At 36.9% G+C, this 18118-nt stretch overlaps 1 protein-coding gene across 5 annotated transcripts in view; it reads right to left on the reverse strand.

Annotated features, from left to right (window-relative positions):
* Nucleotides 1–18118, reverse strand: part of NAF1 (nuclear assembly factor 1 ribonucleoprotein) — a 57530-nt gene that overhangs the window by 2544 nt on the left and 36868 nt on the right. The window contains exons 8-10 of one of the 5 annotated variants that reach the window (XR_010120591.1): nucleotides 16011–16507; nucleotides 14231–14285; nucleotides 6233–7157 (exon numbers count right to left, since the gene is read on the reverse strand). Coding sequence is in view for 2 of the 5 variants with exons in the window: in XM_055276296.2 (XP_055132271.1) it covers nucleotides 16056–16507 (452 nt within the window). In the remaining 3 variants the exon portion in view is untranslated. Of the gene's footprint in view, nucleotides 1–6232; nucleotides 7158–11753; nucleotides 16508–18118 lie in introns of those variants that run through there. The other 4 variants (XR_010120592.1, XR_010120593.1, XM_055276296.2 and 1 more) reach the window with 4 other exon arrangements.

Genomic DNA, 18118 nt, shown 5'->3' on the forward strand with positions numbered 1-18118 from the left:
TGCTTGGCAAAGCTTAACCAACCCAAAGAGAGCTCTGGATTTGTTCCTCCAGCCTTTATGCTGCCCTCAACCACTCCTTCTGGAAATGGACATTGGATTTGGGCTCCCCCTACAAATGTGCACTATGGGCTCTCCGTAAGTGAGATGGACTTTATAGTTGCTGAATGCTGGAAGATATCTGCTAACCCCAGCATCTGGGGTATAAGGCTCTTTTTGTGAAGAGGGATGTGGATGATACAGCTCTGTGTCCACCCAATAAAACTGTTTCCATTTTCTCAGTACAAAGAGGAAAACAAAACTGCTACTGAGGAGGGATAGTGAAATCAGGGAACGGAGGGCTTGAAGGTTGTAGAGGAGAGTTATGAAACTGTCACCTTGGTGAGTGACAAGTGAATGGACTAGGAAAAAGTATTGCAGCTTTAAGGCTCCCTTTTAGGTTTGGTAGTTATGAATCTCAAGTGATACCAGACAGCATGAGTGTTGGGTTTTCTCTGATCACGTTCAACTCTATATGTGTAGATGCAGGAGCAGAGGGAGACAAGAAGAAAAATTGAGACATCAAACCGTTAGTAGGAGGCCAGATTATTTAGAGACTTGTCAGCCATTTAAGAATCTTGTCTTTTGTTTCCCACTTAGATGGCAAGCACTTCAGGGTTCCTTTTAATCCTTTTGGTTTTGAGAAATAATACTTATATAGTTCCACAGAATATAAGTGTACGGCTCAAAAAACTATCACAAAGCCATCACCCTTGTTAACCTTAGTCAATCCAAGGAAGAGAGTATGGCCAGCAAGGAAATGGTCCCCTCTGGTCCTCTCCCAATTATCATTCACTTCTCCACTTTTGTAATTCCTCTCCTAACATTTATGGTAATCCCTTCCTCGTTTGTTTTTTTTTTAATAGTTACGCCATCAAAACTTGTAAGGCTTCTTAGTTTTATTTTTTCATCTTTTCAAAAATGCAATTAGACCATATATCCTTTTTGTGTCTGGCAGTTTTGCTCTCCATCATGTTTTTTGAGATGCATCCACATTGTTGCATTTCTAAGTTCAGCTGCCCACAGGATCAGACTTCAAGCTTGGTTTTCAGAAATTTTAACCCTGCAGCTACAGGAGATATTTCTGTGTGTGTCTGTGTTTTCCAGGACAATTACAGAAGTTTCCTGGATCCCTACCCAGGTTGTGGATTAGGATTTAAAGCCATGAGCTCATCTTTTCCTTTCTCCGTATCCTCCAGTACACTTTGTAGAAATCAAATAAATGCAAAAGCCTTTATTCTTTATTCCCACAATAATGTTTATTGCAGTAACTACTTCATCACTTAAAGTTATCTTCTCTAGACCCTAGCTACCTGTTTAGTTATTGCATGCCATGGACTACTTGTGTTTTATTTACCATGGCAATGAGGTCACTAATGCCTTTAAATCTAGTAGGATTCTCATCCTTAAAATTCTATTGCTTCTACTCTAATTCACTTCTATTATCAAAAACTGTATTAGCCAAGATTCGGTCAGAAAAACAAAGCCACTAAAAATACCATGTGAAAAGGAGGTTTACCACAGGAATTAGAGCATACACCAATGTATGGGAAACTGGAAAAGGAAAGACTGGAAGAGAATGGGGAAATAACAGCATCACTAATATGACAGTTGTGGGTATGTAGAAGCATGAGGTAAAATTCAGGAAACTGCATGTATCTGGCCACTGAAGTAGAACCACAGAGGGGATCTGTGGAGAGGTCTGTGGAATCTACCACCTCTGAGGAAATGGCAATAAAGCACTTAGTAGTCAGCAGGTCCAGAAGCTGGGCAGAGCTAGAAGCTAGAGCTACCTGTGTCTGTCACTAAGTCTGGGACCAGGAGCTTCCTCTTGGTATTTACCCCTCCTTTGCTTCTGCCTGTTCAATCTTGTGAGTGCCTTCCTTGATCAACTCGAATCCAGAATTGTGCTGAATCCAAGATTCCAGAAAATTTATTTTCAAGGCTTACACCGGAGTGGGAGTGCCAAGTTGATAAATTCAGAACATTCTGTTCATGCGATGAACAATATTGATGGATAATCACGTGTTAAACCAATCTCGTATTCCTGGAATAAGTCCTACTTGGTAGTGTATCTTCTTTTTATATTTGCTGTTTCCATGTTGTTAATTCACTCTGTGAGTAGTATTTTTATATCTACATTTGTGAGATCTGCTTGCAATTTTTCTTCTTTATAATGTCCTTGTCAGATTTTGGCATCAAGTTTATGTTGTCCTCACGAATGGGTGACATTGTTCCTTATTTTTCTACTTTCTGGTAAAGTTTATGTAAAATTACATATTTTGTCCTAAAATATTTAGTAAAATTCACTGGTAAAGCTATCTGGACCTGGGGTATTTGCAGTGGGAAGATTTTTTTTTTTTCTCCTTATGGCTTCTACTTAATAAGGACTACTCTGATAATTTATTCTTTTTTAATCCATCTTCATAAGTTTGTTTTTCTAGAAATTTGACTATTTCACTTACATTTTTACATTTTATTGGCATAAAGTTATTCATAATATCATCCTATTTCCTATGACGGTTATCTTAACTACAAAAATGTAACAGTCAACTAGACTTTCTTCATAATGTCATCATAAACAGATTTCAAAATGTAGGATCATTAGGACCACAGGCATGAAAGACTACATTTTTTCTAAGTTATTCTCAATAAAGTTTGATACTATCAGTGGTATAGGACAATAATTTTTTTGAAGCCTTAGCCATACTCAATGATAATAATCATGTTTCTATTTATTTTTTGCCAATTTGATACACTCAAAATAGTATTATTAATTTTATTTTTATTTCTTTAATTAAGTTTATTTGGAAGGTTGGGCAATATTTTTGCAAATTTTTATTAGTAGTTTTTTTTGTGACTGGGCTGACATATCCTGTGGGTTACATTTTGATTTAAATGATTAAACAGGCAAAATCTACAAACAGAAAAAAAGCCAAGTTCTTTCAATATGACCACTGACCAGTGTTACTACTACTGAAAATACAAGTCGTACCCTTTATAATGTGTACAAATGCAACAAAATCTTGCAGCTATTTTGCATAATTCTTCCCTATCAGTTTTATTTGTAGAGATCTATTTCTATGCACAATTTTCAAAGTAAAACAAAAAACTGCATGTTTGCAAAATTATTATGTATACTAATATCATTATGACACTAAATTGCCTCTTGAAGCAAAATCGATTCATTTACTAAACCAATAAAGATGCAATAGATGCATTCAATTCAACGGAGTTTAGAAGTCTAAGTTCTTGCTACTTATTCTAAATAAATTCCTAAAACTGACACAATATGGCAATCTGATGACACATCATCAGTTTTTGATTGATATTGAGTTAATGCTAATAAAAAACAATTCAGTTTCCAACTAATAATAATAATACCTTCTAGCTCCAGGTCCAAAAATGTTACGAAGTTTTAACCCAGTGGTGTATATGTAAGTGAAACCCTTGAAAATGTGTAGTTCAATTATGTAACTGCTACAAGTGTCCTTATTATGGAATTTTGAGAAAATTATAATTGGATGAATAGAAAAGTGTATCACTGAGTTAACCTGGAATTATTTTTGTTCATGTGTATGTATGTCTGTGTTAAGAGAGAGATCTGTATTAAGGCATATGTGGGTATTAAATATATCAGTTTCTAGCAGAATTTCTTAGCACTAATGTCTCCTTAAATATAAATTTAACAGTTTTTTTCTTAGTCCTTGTTATAATATTTCTTCTTCTCTTCCTCAATTCCAACTTTTGAAAATCTTGTGGTTTACTAGTGCCTTTGAGGAAGCCTACAATGGTGGCTACAAGCTCAGATCCTGGGATCAGACAACTCTTGTGTTCCATATGATTTCATCAAGTACTAGCTGTAAGAAATCAAACAATCTTTAACCTATACAAGTCCTCACTTTTCTTCCTTATAAAATGTTAATGTTTACTACCTCACAAAATTGTTGTGAAGATGTAAACACATAAAAGATGCAAAATATATCCCTTTTTTCAGGGACTACCACCCTACCTAGCCATTCAAACCATAAATAAAGCCAAGAGTCATTCCAGACACCTTCCTTCTGCAGCACAATCCCTAACATTGCAAGTCCTGTCAATTCATGCCCCATTACTTCCAGGATAAAATCCAAACTCCTTAGTAAGGCCCCAAAGGTCTCCTGTCACCTGACTTCCATTTACTTTCTACCTCCAGGAATTGTTTTCTTCTATTCCATCCTTGTACACTCCTCATACCCGTCATACCTATCTATCTGCTGGTTTCAAAACATGCTGAGCTGTTTTACAGTTCTACGGCTTTTCTCAGGTTTATCTTTTATTTTTTAAGATTCAGCCCTAAGATCATGTTCTCTGTGAATTATTCCCTACCTTCCTCCTCTTCCCATCTGTACCCAAAGTGGAATAGACTTTTCTCACCTCTATGTTCCCACCATACCTTGTACACATACAAACTTGTATTATAGCACCTAGTGTCTTTATTTATCCATTTTCTACTACTGCACTTAGGATTGCATTCCCAGCATCAAATGACTAATAAAAAGCACAAAACGAATGTTCACTGAATAAATGAATATATTAAATTTCAATGGCTCTCTAAACCTAATTTCACTAGGTTGGTTCATTAACGGAAATATTAACAGCAACTGGTATGTACTTCCCCACTTGTTGCTCCAAGAGATTTACAGGTTTGTGCTTCTATTTTTTTTTTCATACTTTCAAGTAAATCTAAATACATGGCCTCAGATGGCTTTCTCATCCTGAGGCTATTTTACAAAGTAGAGAAAAGCAGAAAGGGAAAGCAAATGTCTCCTAGGATACTCAGTCTTCTCTTATTCTTTAAACTCCCTAGAACACACGTGCACACACACGCGCGCACACACACACACACACGAATACATCATCCATTATTCATTGTTATCTGTAAAGGTCAGCACTCTGGTATATTTACGGATAGAACAGCATGGATACACTCTTACTGAATGATCATATAGAGATCAATCCAAAAACCTTGCAGCAGATTGATTATCCTTAACCATTTGGTAGCCAAATTTTGGTATCATCTAAAGTTGAATATTTTTAAGCAAATTTTATTATCCTAGGAAAAAATAATTTTTCTAAAATGTTGTGATTTCCAAATTAGAGGTGATAGGGTCCTCTCAAAACCAGTTCCAAGAAAAAGAATTCATGTTCCATTTATCTTTCGGAGCCGTTTTTGATGAACAACTGACCAGGAAATCTGTGCTAAAATAGGTTTATGATACCTTGTGAAATACTTTCAAGTCATTAAATAAAAAGAATCCTCACTAATGCTTGCCACAATAATCTTGAATCCACACATATAAACCACTATACTCTAGAAACACAAAGGAGAATCCCAGGGGTGATGAATCAGAAAGTGTTATCTAGAAACAAGGTTTCAGTTACTGTCTCTCAAGTAACTTCCCTGTACTAGAGTAGGGATAGGTGTGATAAAACAGTGCTGGCCCTCAGATAATACTTTAACAGAAAAGATGATTTAAGCAATCAATGGAAGTAGAGCACTGTATGAGAACTGAAGTCTATTCTCACATCTCACGTTACAGTCACAGACAGAAATAAAACTTATTTTTGGCCAGGTGCGGTGGCTCATGCCTGTAATCCCAGCACTTTGAGAGGCCAAGGCAGGTGGATCACCCGAGGTCAGGAGTTTGAGACTAGCCTGGCCAACATGGCGAAACCCTGTCTCTACTAAAAACACAAAAATTGGCCAGGCATGGTGGCGTATGCCTGTAGTCCCAGCTACTTGGGAGGCTGAGGCACAAGAGTCACTTAAGCCCGGGAGGTAGAGGCTGCAGTGAGCCAATATCACACCATTGCACTCCAGGCTGGGTGACAGAGAGAGACGCTGTCTCAAAAAAAGAAAAAAAAAAAGAAATAAAACTTACATGAGCATTTGTAAGGGTCATTGCTACTTGCCCACATTAGGAACTGTCATGACATATCTATCCAGTCCAGCCAGCTATGTAAAAAAGCACCTGGATGAGTCCTTTGACTAGAACTCTATGAGAACTAACAAAATCTTAACTAGCATGATTGAATCTATTTTTATAAGGGCAATTTATACATTTTGCTTTTCTATAACAAAAATAAATTATGCAACTATAAGACTTATATATAAACTTTCAGGTCCTCTACTCTAAGTAAATGGAGAGTATACCTTAGCCTATTAGGCCTATGAGAATGGTCTGATTCTGGTCTTCATTTCTCTCCTTTCAGAAACTTTTCTGAATGATTTTCTACATTCCATTTGTATCTTTTCCTTTTCTGTCGTTGTTGCATATGGGCATTTTTTTAACTATTTGTAGAATGTCCTTAAAATTTGTGTGGACTTGCTCAGATTTCACTGTTTATCACAATATGCCTGGAATGAGCTTTATAAAATAGAGACAGACCATTAAATTTGTTAAGCTGAATATAGTGCCCCTTCTTTTAATGTAAGAATGATTTTCTATTTATATCCTAAATGACGGACTCTCTGTCTCCAGCCTCTTTTTCTGTCTTCAGATACTACTTTGAAAACAAGATGAAAGCCATGGAATCTCCCTCTCAGAAAAATGTACATCTTACAGACTTTCAGTGAGTTCTGGAACACCAGGAACCAGAGCCCACGCTAATGAACAGCAGTTTCCTAACCTAATGCGAGAGATTTAAGATTTCTTCTGGGTCCCATGATCTTCTAATAATTGTCTTCTTAGCAAGACTAAACACATCTCCAAGAAATGTGTGTGCACTACCATGAATGTCTTCCAGCTATCTTCTATGACAGCATTTCCCAGTGTGTTCTGTGAAATAATGGTACAGGGTGATGTTCTATGAAGAAAAATATGGAAAGTAATATATTCCACAGTCTGTAAATTAGATCGGACTAATAAAAAATAAATATGGAAAGTAATATATTCCACAGTCATACATTAGATCGCCTACCCAACAGCAATTTGATATAGTTTAATAGGATTTGAATGAATAAAATTAATGCCCACACCTGTTTTCTTCTGCCGGTAAATATTTTTCTGCCCATCATCTTGCTGAACAGAATTCATCTGAACTTATGTTGTTGCCAACAAATATACGAACAATTATACCTAGTCAAAAACAAAAACCAAACTGATGTTAAAGAAAATTAATCATTTGTTTTGAATAAATCAACTATTAAGAAAGCTTACATAATTGAGTCTGACAGTGCCAAATCATGTCTGAGATGAAACACTGCATGATACATAATCAAACAGACATTTGCAAGAGCTGTGGGTTGGGGGAGAGTGCAAATGTTTCCCAGCACTCCTGTATGTCATGGGAGCACACAATAAAACACTTGAAGAGCCGCAATAATAAAAGGTTTAAAGAGCTGCAAAAATAGGTTTTGCACACTATAGTGGCTACTGAGAACATTTTAGAAGTTCATCTCTATCATCCAAACACTACACACCACCTAATCTATTTATTACATTCTAATAGGAATTCTATGCTAATATTTTATCCCTTTGCATCTGCTCTATTTTACTATTTGGGTCATATCTCTTGTTAGAAACAATGTTTGGCCCATCTATCCTCAATATAAATAAAAAGCTTTTACCACATAAACAAGGTCAGTTTGTTCTGTTTGAAAGATGGAGTAATGGAACTAACTGTAAGATATGCAATGTAAAATTTATTCCCATTTCACCTTTATGTGAGTAGAAATGAAAGGGTACTCAACTAAAATATGCGTAACAATTAGGCTTTCTGTACTAGCCTTCAAATAAATAGGTATTTACACAGATAATAGTGTAAATGTATGCTTTCTATAGAATGCACAGAAGAAAATATTTGATGTTTTTCTTCATGGCTTATTTTCATTATTAAGTATTTTACCATTTGATACACAAATCTGTACTTTGTTTTCAGGTAATTGCATACATCTAGTCTGCCAATGACAGCAATTTATCATTGCACAGAGTCAAAAATGAGATGTAATTTTATTGCTGCTAGTAGCTCAAAACAAGTACTTTCATCTATTTTTTTTTTTTTTGAGACGGAGTCTCACTTTGTCAACCAGGCTAGAGTGTAGTGGAGTGATCTAGGCTCACTGCAACCTCCGCCTCTCGGGTTCAAGCAATTCTCCTGCCACAGACTCCCGAGTAGCTGGAATTACGGGGATGCACCACCACACCCAGCTAATTTTTGTGTTTTAGTAGAGATGGGGTTTCACCATGTTGGCCAGGCTGGTCTTGAACTCCTGACCTCGAGTGATCTGCCTGTCTCAGCCTCCCAAAGTGCTGGGATTACAGGTGTGAGCCACCCCGCCCAGCCTGATAGGTAATATTAAGGGGATATTTCTCAACTTTAATTTCAGCTACACTATAAAAAATAGTCCCTTGGTTTCTGGAACATAATTGCAGGTAATCCATTTCCATACAGGATATTATCCATATCCTAATTTATATCCATATAAATTTAGGATTGGACTGGGTTACAAAATGAGAAGTAAAAAAAAAAACTTTTGAAATATTGGCAATTTATCTGCAGAAAAAGACACAAATACCTGCGTTTTTTTTTTCTTTTGTATCCTGAATGCACTAAATCATAAACAGTGTAGCTGCAACATTACCTGAAAATGAATTCTTGTGAATAATACTGTTCTTTATTTTTTATATTTTCCAGCTTGCATTACTAAAATTCTCTATTTTTTAAACAGTTATACCTCAGAGATTATTGGTGTTAAACATGAAAGATCAGACTGAATATTTTATGAATGCATATTGTGTGATCATGAATTCATTCTACAAATTAGTTTTTCTTTTTTTAAAATCTAATATTTAATAATACACTAATTTACTTTCCTTAGCACTTAATTATAGAAGTACATGACTACTTATTTCAAAAAATTCTAAATACCCTGAGCAGGTTAAGATAGTGTTCTAAGTAAAGAATTTCCTCAAGTCTGCTTTATGTGCCTCAGCCAGATTGGGAAAGACTGAGAAGTAAAGACACAGAAAGAATTGTTTATCTTCTTTTGCTTATATTTCCTGATTTGAGTCATCCAGAGGTAAAAGAGATTGCCTTTTCTCCAACAGAAAATAGCTCAATAATGGCAAGTTGTGTAAAAGAACTAGTACGAAGCACTGGACCAGTTTAACATACTGCCTAAAAACTTGTTAAGTCAATAAAATTAAATCCAAATGCCAAACATTATCATTGAAAGAAAATACATACAAATGACACATTATATTTGAGACTCTATGTCTCCCCAATTCAATGATTGGGACCTTAAGAAACTGTTCCTTAAAACATACAGTAAGATTTTCAGTACCTGAGAATTTTAAATACCACTTCTTTACATTTAATAAATAGCTTAAAATTATAGCAAACTGGAATTCAGATTCTCATTTCTTCTTTATCAAATTGGCCTCAATTTTTTTTTAAATATAGTTGCTGTTCACCAGCTCTAAACAATCAACCAAAAATGTAGAACAAAAAGAAGTGGAGTGACAAATCACAATTTAGTGGGAAAAGAGAAAGAGAATGAGAAAGCATTTGATATTCATTGCCCCAAAACAATGGAGACCTGTACACAGGCACCATGGTAATTACTTACATCTTCTCTATGTCCCACTAGTACATATTAATAATTTAGTTTCTATTACTAGTCACTTACCTACACAGAAGAAATTGATACATTTTGGAATTTATATGACTTAACTACATGGCTTTTAAGAAGTATCCTACTATGGTTTGACTATCTGTCCCCTCCAAAACTCATGTTGCAATTTAGTTGCCACTGTAACAGTATTAAGAGATGAGACCTTTAACAGGTGAGTAGACCATGAGGGCTCCACCCACACTGGGGGACTTCCACCATTATAAGGGTGAGTTCAGCCACTCTTGTCCTTTCTTACCCTCCTGGCTTCACCATGTGATGACACAGCAAGAAGGCCCTCACAAGATGCCATGCCTTGATATTGGACTTCCCAGACTCCAGAACTGTGAGCCAATAAATTTCTATTCATTATACATTACCCAGTCTGTGATATTCTGTTAAAACAGCACAAAACAGAACATGTCCTTTGGTAAGTTATGAAACTGTACTCTATTCCAGGTTTCCCCTAGACAGTCTGTAATAGTCTGTTTTATATTGCTATGAGGAAATGGCTGAAGCTGAGTAATTTATTAAGAAAAGAGGTTTATTTAAGCTCACAGTTCTACAGATTGTAAAAGGAACATGACACTAACATCTGCTTCTAGTTAGAGCCTCAGGAAGCTTTCAATCACAGGGAAGGTGAAGTGGGAGCAGTTATGTCACATGGTGAGTGTGAGCAAGAGAGGTGCCATGCTCTTTTAAATAGCAGCTCTTGTGTGAACTAACAGAGTGAGAGCTCACACATTACCATGGGGACAGCACCAAACCATTCATAAGGGTTCCATCCTATGACCGAAACACCTCCACCAGGATCACATTTCATCACAAGATTTGGAGGGGACAAAGGTCCAAACTACATCACAGTCTCAACCCAGTTATTTCAATTATCTATTTCTAATAAGTAAACAAGTCATCCAATTACCATGGTGTGATCACAGCTCATTGAAGCCTCAACCTCCTGGGTTCAAGTGATCTTCCTGCCTGAGCCACTTGAGTAGCTGAGACTACAGGCATGCGTAACCATGCCCGGCTAATTTTTGAATTTTTTGTAGACAAGGTTTCACCATGTTGCCCAGGTTGGTGGTCTTGAACTCCTGGGCTCTAGCAATCCTCCTGCCTCAGCCTCCCAAAGTGTTGAGATTACAGGCATGAGCCACCAGACCCGGCCTACAGCTACTCACCTTAATAAAACAAATATATTAGCTTAGGCAATGATTTTAATTTCATTCTATATTTGCAACTGTAGACATGCAAAGGGGTTATCCATATACAATCATGTGAATGTCAGCCTACCTTATTATATAGTAATAGGCTAATACAAAGAATTCTCCATAGAAAGTGAGAAACTGTGTGAGTGGGACATTTTAAGTATGTGCCTTTACATCAGTTTAAAGATCTAGAGACACAATTTGAAAGCAGCACTGTAAGATTAAGGTGAGGATGATGACAACTGCATTATTTCTCTCTTCCAAATAAGAGACAGTTGGTGACTTAGTCCTTTTGTGCTGCTGTAACAAAACACCACAGGCTGAGTAATTTATAAAAACAATAGCAATTTATGCTGGGCATAGTGGCTTGCGCCTGTAATCTCAGCTACTCAAAAGGCTGAGACAAAGGGATTGCTTGAGGCCAGGTGTTTGAGACCAGCTAAGACAACATAGCAAGACCCTTTCTCTAAAATAAATAAGTACCACTTACAGTTCTGGATGCTGGGAAGTCAAGATGAAGGCATTAGCAGGTTTAGTGTCTGGTGATGGTTGCTCTCTGCTTACAAGATGGAACCCTGTTGCCACATCCTCCAGAGGGAGGAATACTGAGTCGTCTTCACATGGTGGATGAGACTGAAGAGCAAAATGGATCTAAGCCAGTTCCTTCCAGCCCCTTTTATAAGGCACTAATCCATACATAAGTGCAGAGCCCTCATGACTTAATCACTTCCTAATACTTTAAACAATTTCTCTAGATTATTTATAATGCCTAATACAACGTAAACCTTATATAAATAGTTATACTCTATTGTTTAGGGAATAATTACAAGAAAAAAAAAGTCTACCATGTTCAGTACAGGTGCAACCATATATTTTATTTTTTCTATATGTTTTCGATCCACAATTGGTTGAATCCACAGATGCAGAACCCACAGACATAGAGTGCTGATTTGTATAGAGAGGAAGGCAACCGGACCTAAGTGGTTAAGATACCAACTTAATTTAAAGCAAAGATCAAATGGTTTAATTCAGATGTTTCTGTAGATAGTAAATATCCACTGTCAGATAATACTACAGGCATACACTGTTTTATTGTACTTCATTGTACTATACTTCATATATATTGCATTTTTTACAAATCGAAGGTTTGTAGCAATCCCACACCTAGCAAGTATATCAACTCCATTTTCCCAATAGCATATGCTCACTTCATGTACTCTGTCGCATTCTGGTAATTCTCCCAATATTCTGAACTTTTTCGTAATTGTTATTTGTGTTATAGTGATCTCAATCAGTGATCTTTGATGTTACTATTGTTTTGGAGGTACCATGAACTATGCCCATATAATATAGTGAACTTAATGGATACATGCGTATGTTCTGACTGCTCCACACATCTGCTGTTTGCTTCTCTCTCTCCTCAGGCCTTCCTATTTCGTGAAACAACACTGAAATTAAACCAATCACTAGCCGTATAATGACCTCGAAGTGTTCAAGTGAAAGGAAGAGTTGTACATCTCTCACTTTACATCAAAAGTTAGAAATGATTAAGCTTAGTGAGGACAGCATGTTGAAAGCTGAGGCAAACTAAAAGCTAGGCCCCTTGTGCCAAACAGCCAAGTTGTGAATGCAAAGAAAAAGTTCCTAAAAGAAACTAAAAGTACTACTCCAGTGAACACAGGAATAAGAAAGCAAAACAGCTTTACGGCAGATATGGAATAAGTTTAAATGGTCTGGATAAAAGATCAAACCAGTTACAACATTCCTTTAAGCCAAAGCCTAATCCAGAGCAGGCCCTAACTCTCTTCGATTCTATGAAGGCTGAGAGAAACGACAGTTTCTCTCCAAGTGGGAAGCTAGCAGAGGTTGGCTCATGAGGTTTAAGGAAAGAAGCCATCTCCATAACATAAAAGTGCAAGATGAAGCTGCAAGTTATCCAGAAGATCTAGATAAGGTGGATACACTAAAGACTAAACAACAGATTTTCAGTGTACATAAAATGGCCTTATATTCAAAGAAGATGCCATCTAGGATTTTCACAGCTGCAGAACAGGAATCAATGCCTGGCTTCCAAACTTCAAAGGACAGGCTACCTTGTTAGGGGTTCTGCAGCTGGTGACTTTAAGTTTGAAGCCAATGCTCATTTACAATTCCAAAAATCCTAGGGTCCTTAAGAATTTCGCTAAATCTACTCTGCCTGTGCTCTATAGACTCTATAGACAGAAAAACTATGCCTGGATGACAGCACATCTTTTAAAATCATGGTTTACTAAAGATTTTAAGTCCACCATTCAGTAAAAGATTTCTTTTGAAATGTTACTGATCATTAACAATGCACTCGGTCACCCAAGAACTCCAATGGAGATGTACAAGGAGTTGAATTTTCTTAATGCCTGCTAACACATCCATTTCATAGCCCATGGATCATGGAATAGTTTTGACTTTCAAGTCTTATTACATAAGAATATTTTTTGTAAGGCTATAGCTGTCACAGTGATTCCTCTGATGGATTTGGGCAAAGTAAATTGGAAACCTTCTGGAAAGGATTCACCATTCAAGATGTCATTAAGAACACTGATGATTCATGAGAGGGGGTCAAAATACCGATATTAACAGGAGTTTGGGAGAAGTTGATTCCAACCCTCATGAATAATTTTGAGGTGTTTAAGACTTCACTGGAGGAAATAACTGAATATGTGGTAGAAATAGGAAGAGAACTAGAAATAGAAGTGGAACCTAAAGACGTGACTGAATTGCTGCAATCTCATGAAAAAACTTGAACAGATGAGGAGTTACTTCTTATGCATGAGGAAAAATGAGGTTTCTCAAGTAAAAGCTACTCATGGTGAAGATGCTATGAACACTGTTGAAATGATAACAAGGGACTTAGAATGCTACATAACCTTCCTAGTTGATAAGGCAGTGGCAGGGTTTGAGAGGACTTGATCCCAAATTTCAAAGTTTTACAGAGAATAAAATGCTATCAAGTAGCATCACATGCTACACAGAAATCTTTGGTGAAAGGAAGAGCCAATTAATGTAGCAAACTTCACTGCTGCCTATTAGGAGAAACTGCCACCTTTAGCAACCACTACCCTGATAAGTCAGCGGCCAACAACACTTGAGGCCAGACCCTCCACCAGCTAAAAGATTATAACTCACTGCAGGCTCAAAGGGTCATTATTATTTTTTGAACAGTAAAGTATTCTTCAATTGAGATATGCACATAGTTTTTTTTAGGCACAACGCTATTGCATACTTAATAAACTACAGTAGTGTGTAAACGTAACTTTTATATGCATTTGGAAACCAAAAACTTTGTGTGACTCACTTGACTGCAGTGGTCTGGATCTGAGGCCACAATATCTGTGAGATATACCTGTCACCTGCGTTAAAGAAATGGACAGATTTTTACTTTGAGATGGAGTCTTTCTCTGCCACGTAGGCTGGAGTGCAATGGTGCGATCTCAGCTCATTGCAACCTCTGCCTCCCAGGTTCAAACAATTCTCCGGCCTCGGCCTCCCGAGTGGCTGGGATTACAGGCACGTGCCACCTCGGCTAATTTTTGTATTTTTACTAGAGGTAGGGTTTCACCATGTTGGCCAGGCTGGTCTCGAACTCCTGACCTCAGGTGATCCACCCACCTCAGCCTCCCAAAGTGCTGGGATTACAGGAATGAGCCACTACACCCAGCTGAAATGGACAGGTTTTTAAATGCCATGATGATCAGAACAGCTTGATGACTAATAATAATAACATGTTACTGTTCCCATTCTTGTGGAAAACGGTTTGGGTTTTTCTTTTAGTGATTTTAGATATAATCTCATAAACTCTTACAATATTCTAACAATCATAAAAAGACTGTGCTATAACCCGTGAAGGTAACTCCTAAAGAGAAGTTGCAAAAATATTTTAAAAAATAATGAAGAAAGTACTCATATGATAAAGTTAATGTATACCAAGGCAGAGTCTCTCAACTTGTGTACTAGGAATGCTGCAAAGAGTCCCCTCAGCTCATGGGGAAGAAAAGTGGGGCCTCAGTGCAACCAGAGTGCATGGGCTTGTGCTAAGTGGTCTCCAGATTACTCCAATGTGCCATACAAATACTGTTTCTGAAGTGTGTAAAGCAATGCAAGATTGGGAAACATCTAATTAGTAGAAACTGCTAATCAGAAAACCAGAAGAACTAGGTTCAACTCCTTGTCAACTCACTAGCTGAGTGATCTTAGTTAAATTATTTTAACCTCTTTGGGACACTTAGGCTACTCATTTACTAAATGAAAACTGGAGTATTTTAATGGTCTCTTCTAGTTCTAAAACTCATAATTTCCCTTACATTGACACTTCATAATAGAAAGCAGTAGTCATTACTCATTTAATTAAACTCTAAATTCAGATATTCAATAAATATTTGTTATTTATTGAACCTAGTCTGCATGTGAGGATCTGGAAAACAAATATGGAAGACAAAATCCCTAAATAGATCTTATTGTGAATAATCTTTGCATCCCTTTTAGGAGGTTAAATAGTAAAGCCTTCTGAATAGTGCCCAAATAAAGGGAATATTTTGCACAGATAATGGAAGCTTGCCTATGCATAATAAATATTTTTTGCTTTAGCTATAATCAGAGCTTCTACCAATATATAAAAATTTTCTCCTCTATACCCCTCAACTACTTTAAAAAGAAAAATTATGGTCATTTAAACTTACTCACAAATTACATTTGTAATTAAAATTGATTTCCACAGTATAAATTTATAAAAATAGTTTAAAGACTCTCAAAAGGACTTCATCTTATATTCAGATTATAGCAAGAAAATCAATGTGCTCCATATATTTCACCCATGATGAAACTTGTCCCATATCCATTACCATATATATATAGTTTAACTGGGTGGGATTGGCAGGGAGAAGGCATGAATTCAAAATTTTAATTAAATATTACATAATTTAATGTTCTCCCAAGAATCTGAGCTGACATTTTCATATGAATACAATTTCACAAAGGTTACAAATATATATCAACTTACAACAGAAGGAATCATTTAGTATTTTACAGTGCTTTTAAAAATCTAGCTCCATAATCACTCTTGAAAAAAAAATCCTTACCACATAATATGAAAAGTCCACATTTCTCTGGTAATGCATAGTCACCTAATAGTAAGGTCCAAAATGAGAATTACTATCACCAGAAGAGGGTGGAGGAGGCAGTGGTGGAGGGGGAGGCGGTGGGGGTAGGGAGTATGGTAAGTTAAGTAATGGATGAGCAGCCATGTTTGGTGTAGCCCAACCCATGTTTACAGGTGGGGGTGGTGGTGGGGGTGGAGGGCGGAGTGGAAAATTATGCATGTCAAACATTGGAAGAGGAAAGGGGTATTGTGGCATAATGGGATTATCTTGTCTCTGAGAAGGAAATCCTGAAGCCTCCTGAGATACCGTATGTTCTGAGTTATAGAAATGCTGAGGTGGAGGCCTGCCATGGCAAGATCGAGGGTATTTGCCCCTGGAAAATCCTCGTGTGAATTCTCTGTTACGATATCCTTTTGCATGCTCTGAAGCAGAGCTATGAGCATTCCAATTCTGATGTACTTCAGTAAAATCTTCACCTTTGAGTGAGGGGAGGGAAAACATAAAAAGGAAAATAAGTTTAATATATCAAAAAGCACTGTTTGAAATTTCAATTATGATTTTTCTTTATTATCCAGTGTATCTTATGGCAGTTAAAAAAGCGTAAGACATAAAATGGTAAATTTCAAATGAATTAAAAAGACAAAACTTAATGCCAAAGAAAGAAAACCTAACAAGTCAGAGAACACTTAGACGATAACCATTCTACTCCAGCCAAACACCACAGAAGGAAATGTGGCACCAACCCTACACACTCTCAAAGGCTGAGTACGGATCCTAGACTTCTAACCTTGACAGGCAGTGATGAGGTACTCCAACCCTTCCACCACAGTAGCATCAGGAACAGGCTGAACAGGGTGCCAGTAACAAGCCTCCCCGCAAACAATGAACATCACATGGGGAACCTGAACTTCCACCTCCACTGGCAGCAACACAGTGTTCTTCCCTCTTTTACACTGGGGCAATGTCAGAGAAGACTGAGTAGTGTTAGGATTTTTGTCCCCACCCAGTGATAACAAGGCCATCCTCCATTGGTGTCAGTGTATGCCATATGGGGAGGAGTGACAAAGTACTCCTGTCCCTACCAGGCATAAGAAAAGACCTCGTGGGGTGTCAGAACTTCTACCCTCATCCAGCAGTAACAAGGCACCGCTTGGCCAAAGATGTCAACAGAGGCTAAGAGGAATACCTAGACATCAATCTATCCCGTTCCTTTAGCTGCCAGAGTAGCATTTTTAAAAAGACAAAGAAACAATCACAACAAACCCAGCTAAATCAGAAGATTTACATAAGATCCATGGTCTTGTAATATAATATTCACTATACCCAGGTTTCAATAAAAGAAAATTGGTCATCACAAAAAGAACCAGGAAGACTTCAAATTCAATGAAAAAAAAAAAAAAAAAAAGGAAGGGTGTCACAAAGATGTTAGAATTATGAAAGATATTAAAGCAGTCATAAAAATGCTTCAACAAGATATTATGAACATTCTAAACAATTAAAATTACAAAGTTTTAGGGAAAAAAAGAAGATATAAAGAACAAATTGAAATTTTAGAACTGAACATTACAATAACCAAAATTAAAAACTCAATGGAACAACATTGAAGGAGAAGAACAAAGGTGGAGGATGGAAACTACCCAACTTCAAGACGTATTATAAAGTTTAAGTAATCACAGCAGTGTGGTACTGGTGAAAGAACAGACAAATAAATCAATGGGACAAAATAGAAGGTACAAAAATAGCCCCACATAAACATAATAAACTGATATTTAACAAAGGAGCAAAAGCAATACAACAGAGCATAAGTAGTGTTTTCAACAAATAGGGCTGGAACACATGGACATCCATATACAAAAAGAATTAAATCTAGACAATAACCTTACACCGTTCACAAGAATTCATTCAAAATGGATCACAGATCTCAATGTAAAATGCAGAATTACTAAATTCCTAAAAGAAAACATTGAAGAAAATTTAGATGACCTTGGGTTGATAATGACTCTTTTTTTAGAGACAGAGTCTCGCTCTGTAGCCCTGGCTGGAGTGCAGTGGCACGATCTCTGCTCACTGCAACCTCCGCTGCCCGG

This window comes from Symphalangus syndactylus, chromosome 4 (genome assembly GCF_028878055.3).
Source record: "Symphalangus syndactylus isolate Jambi chromosome 4, NHGRI_mSymSyn1-v2.1_pri, whole genome shotgun sequence".
Classification (NCBI taxonomy): domain Eukaryota; kingdom Metazoa; phylum Chordata; class Mammalia; order Primates; family Hylobatidae; genus Symphalangus; species Symphalangus syndactylus.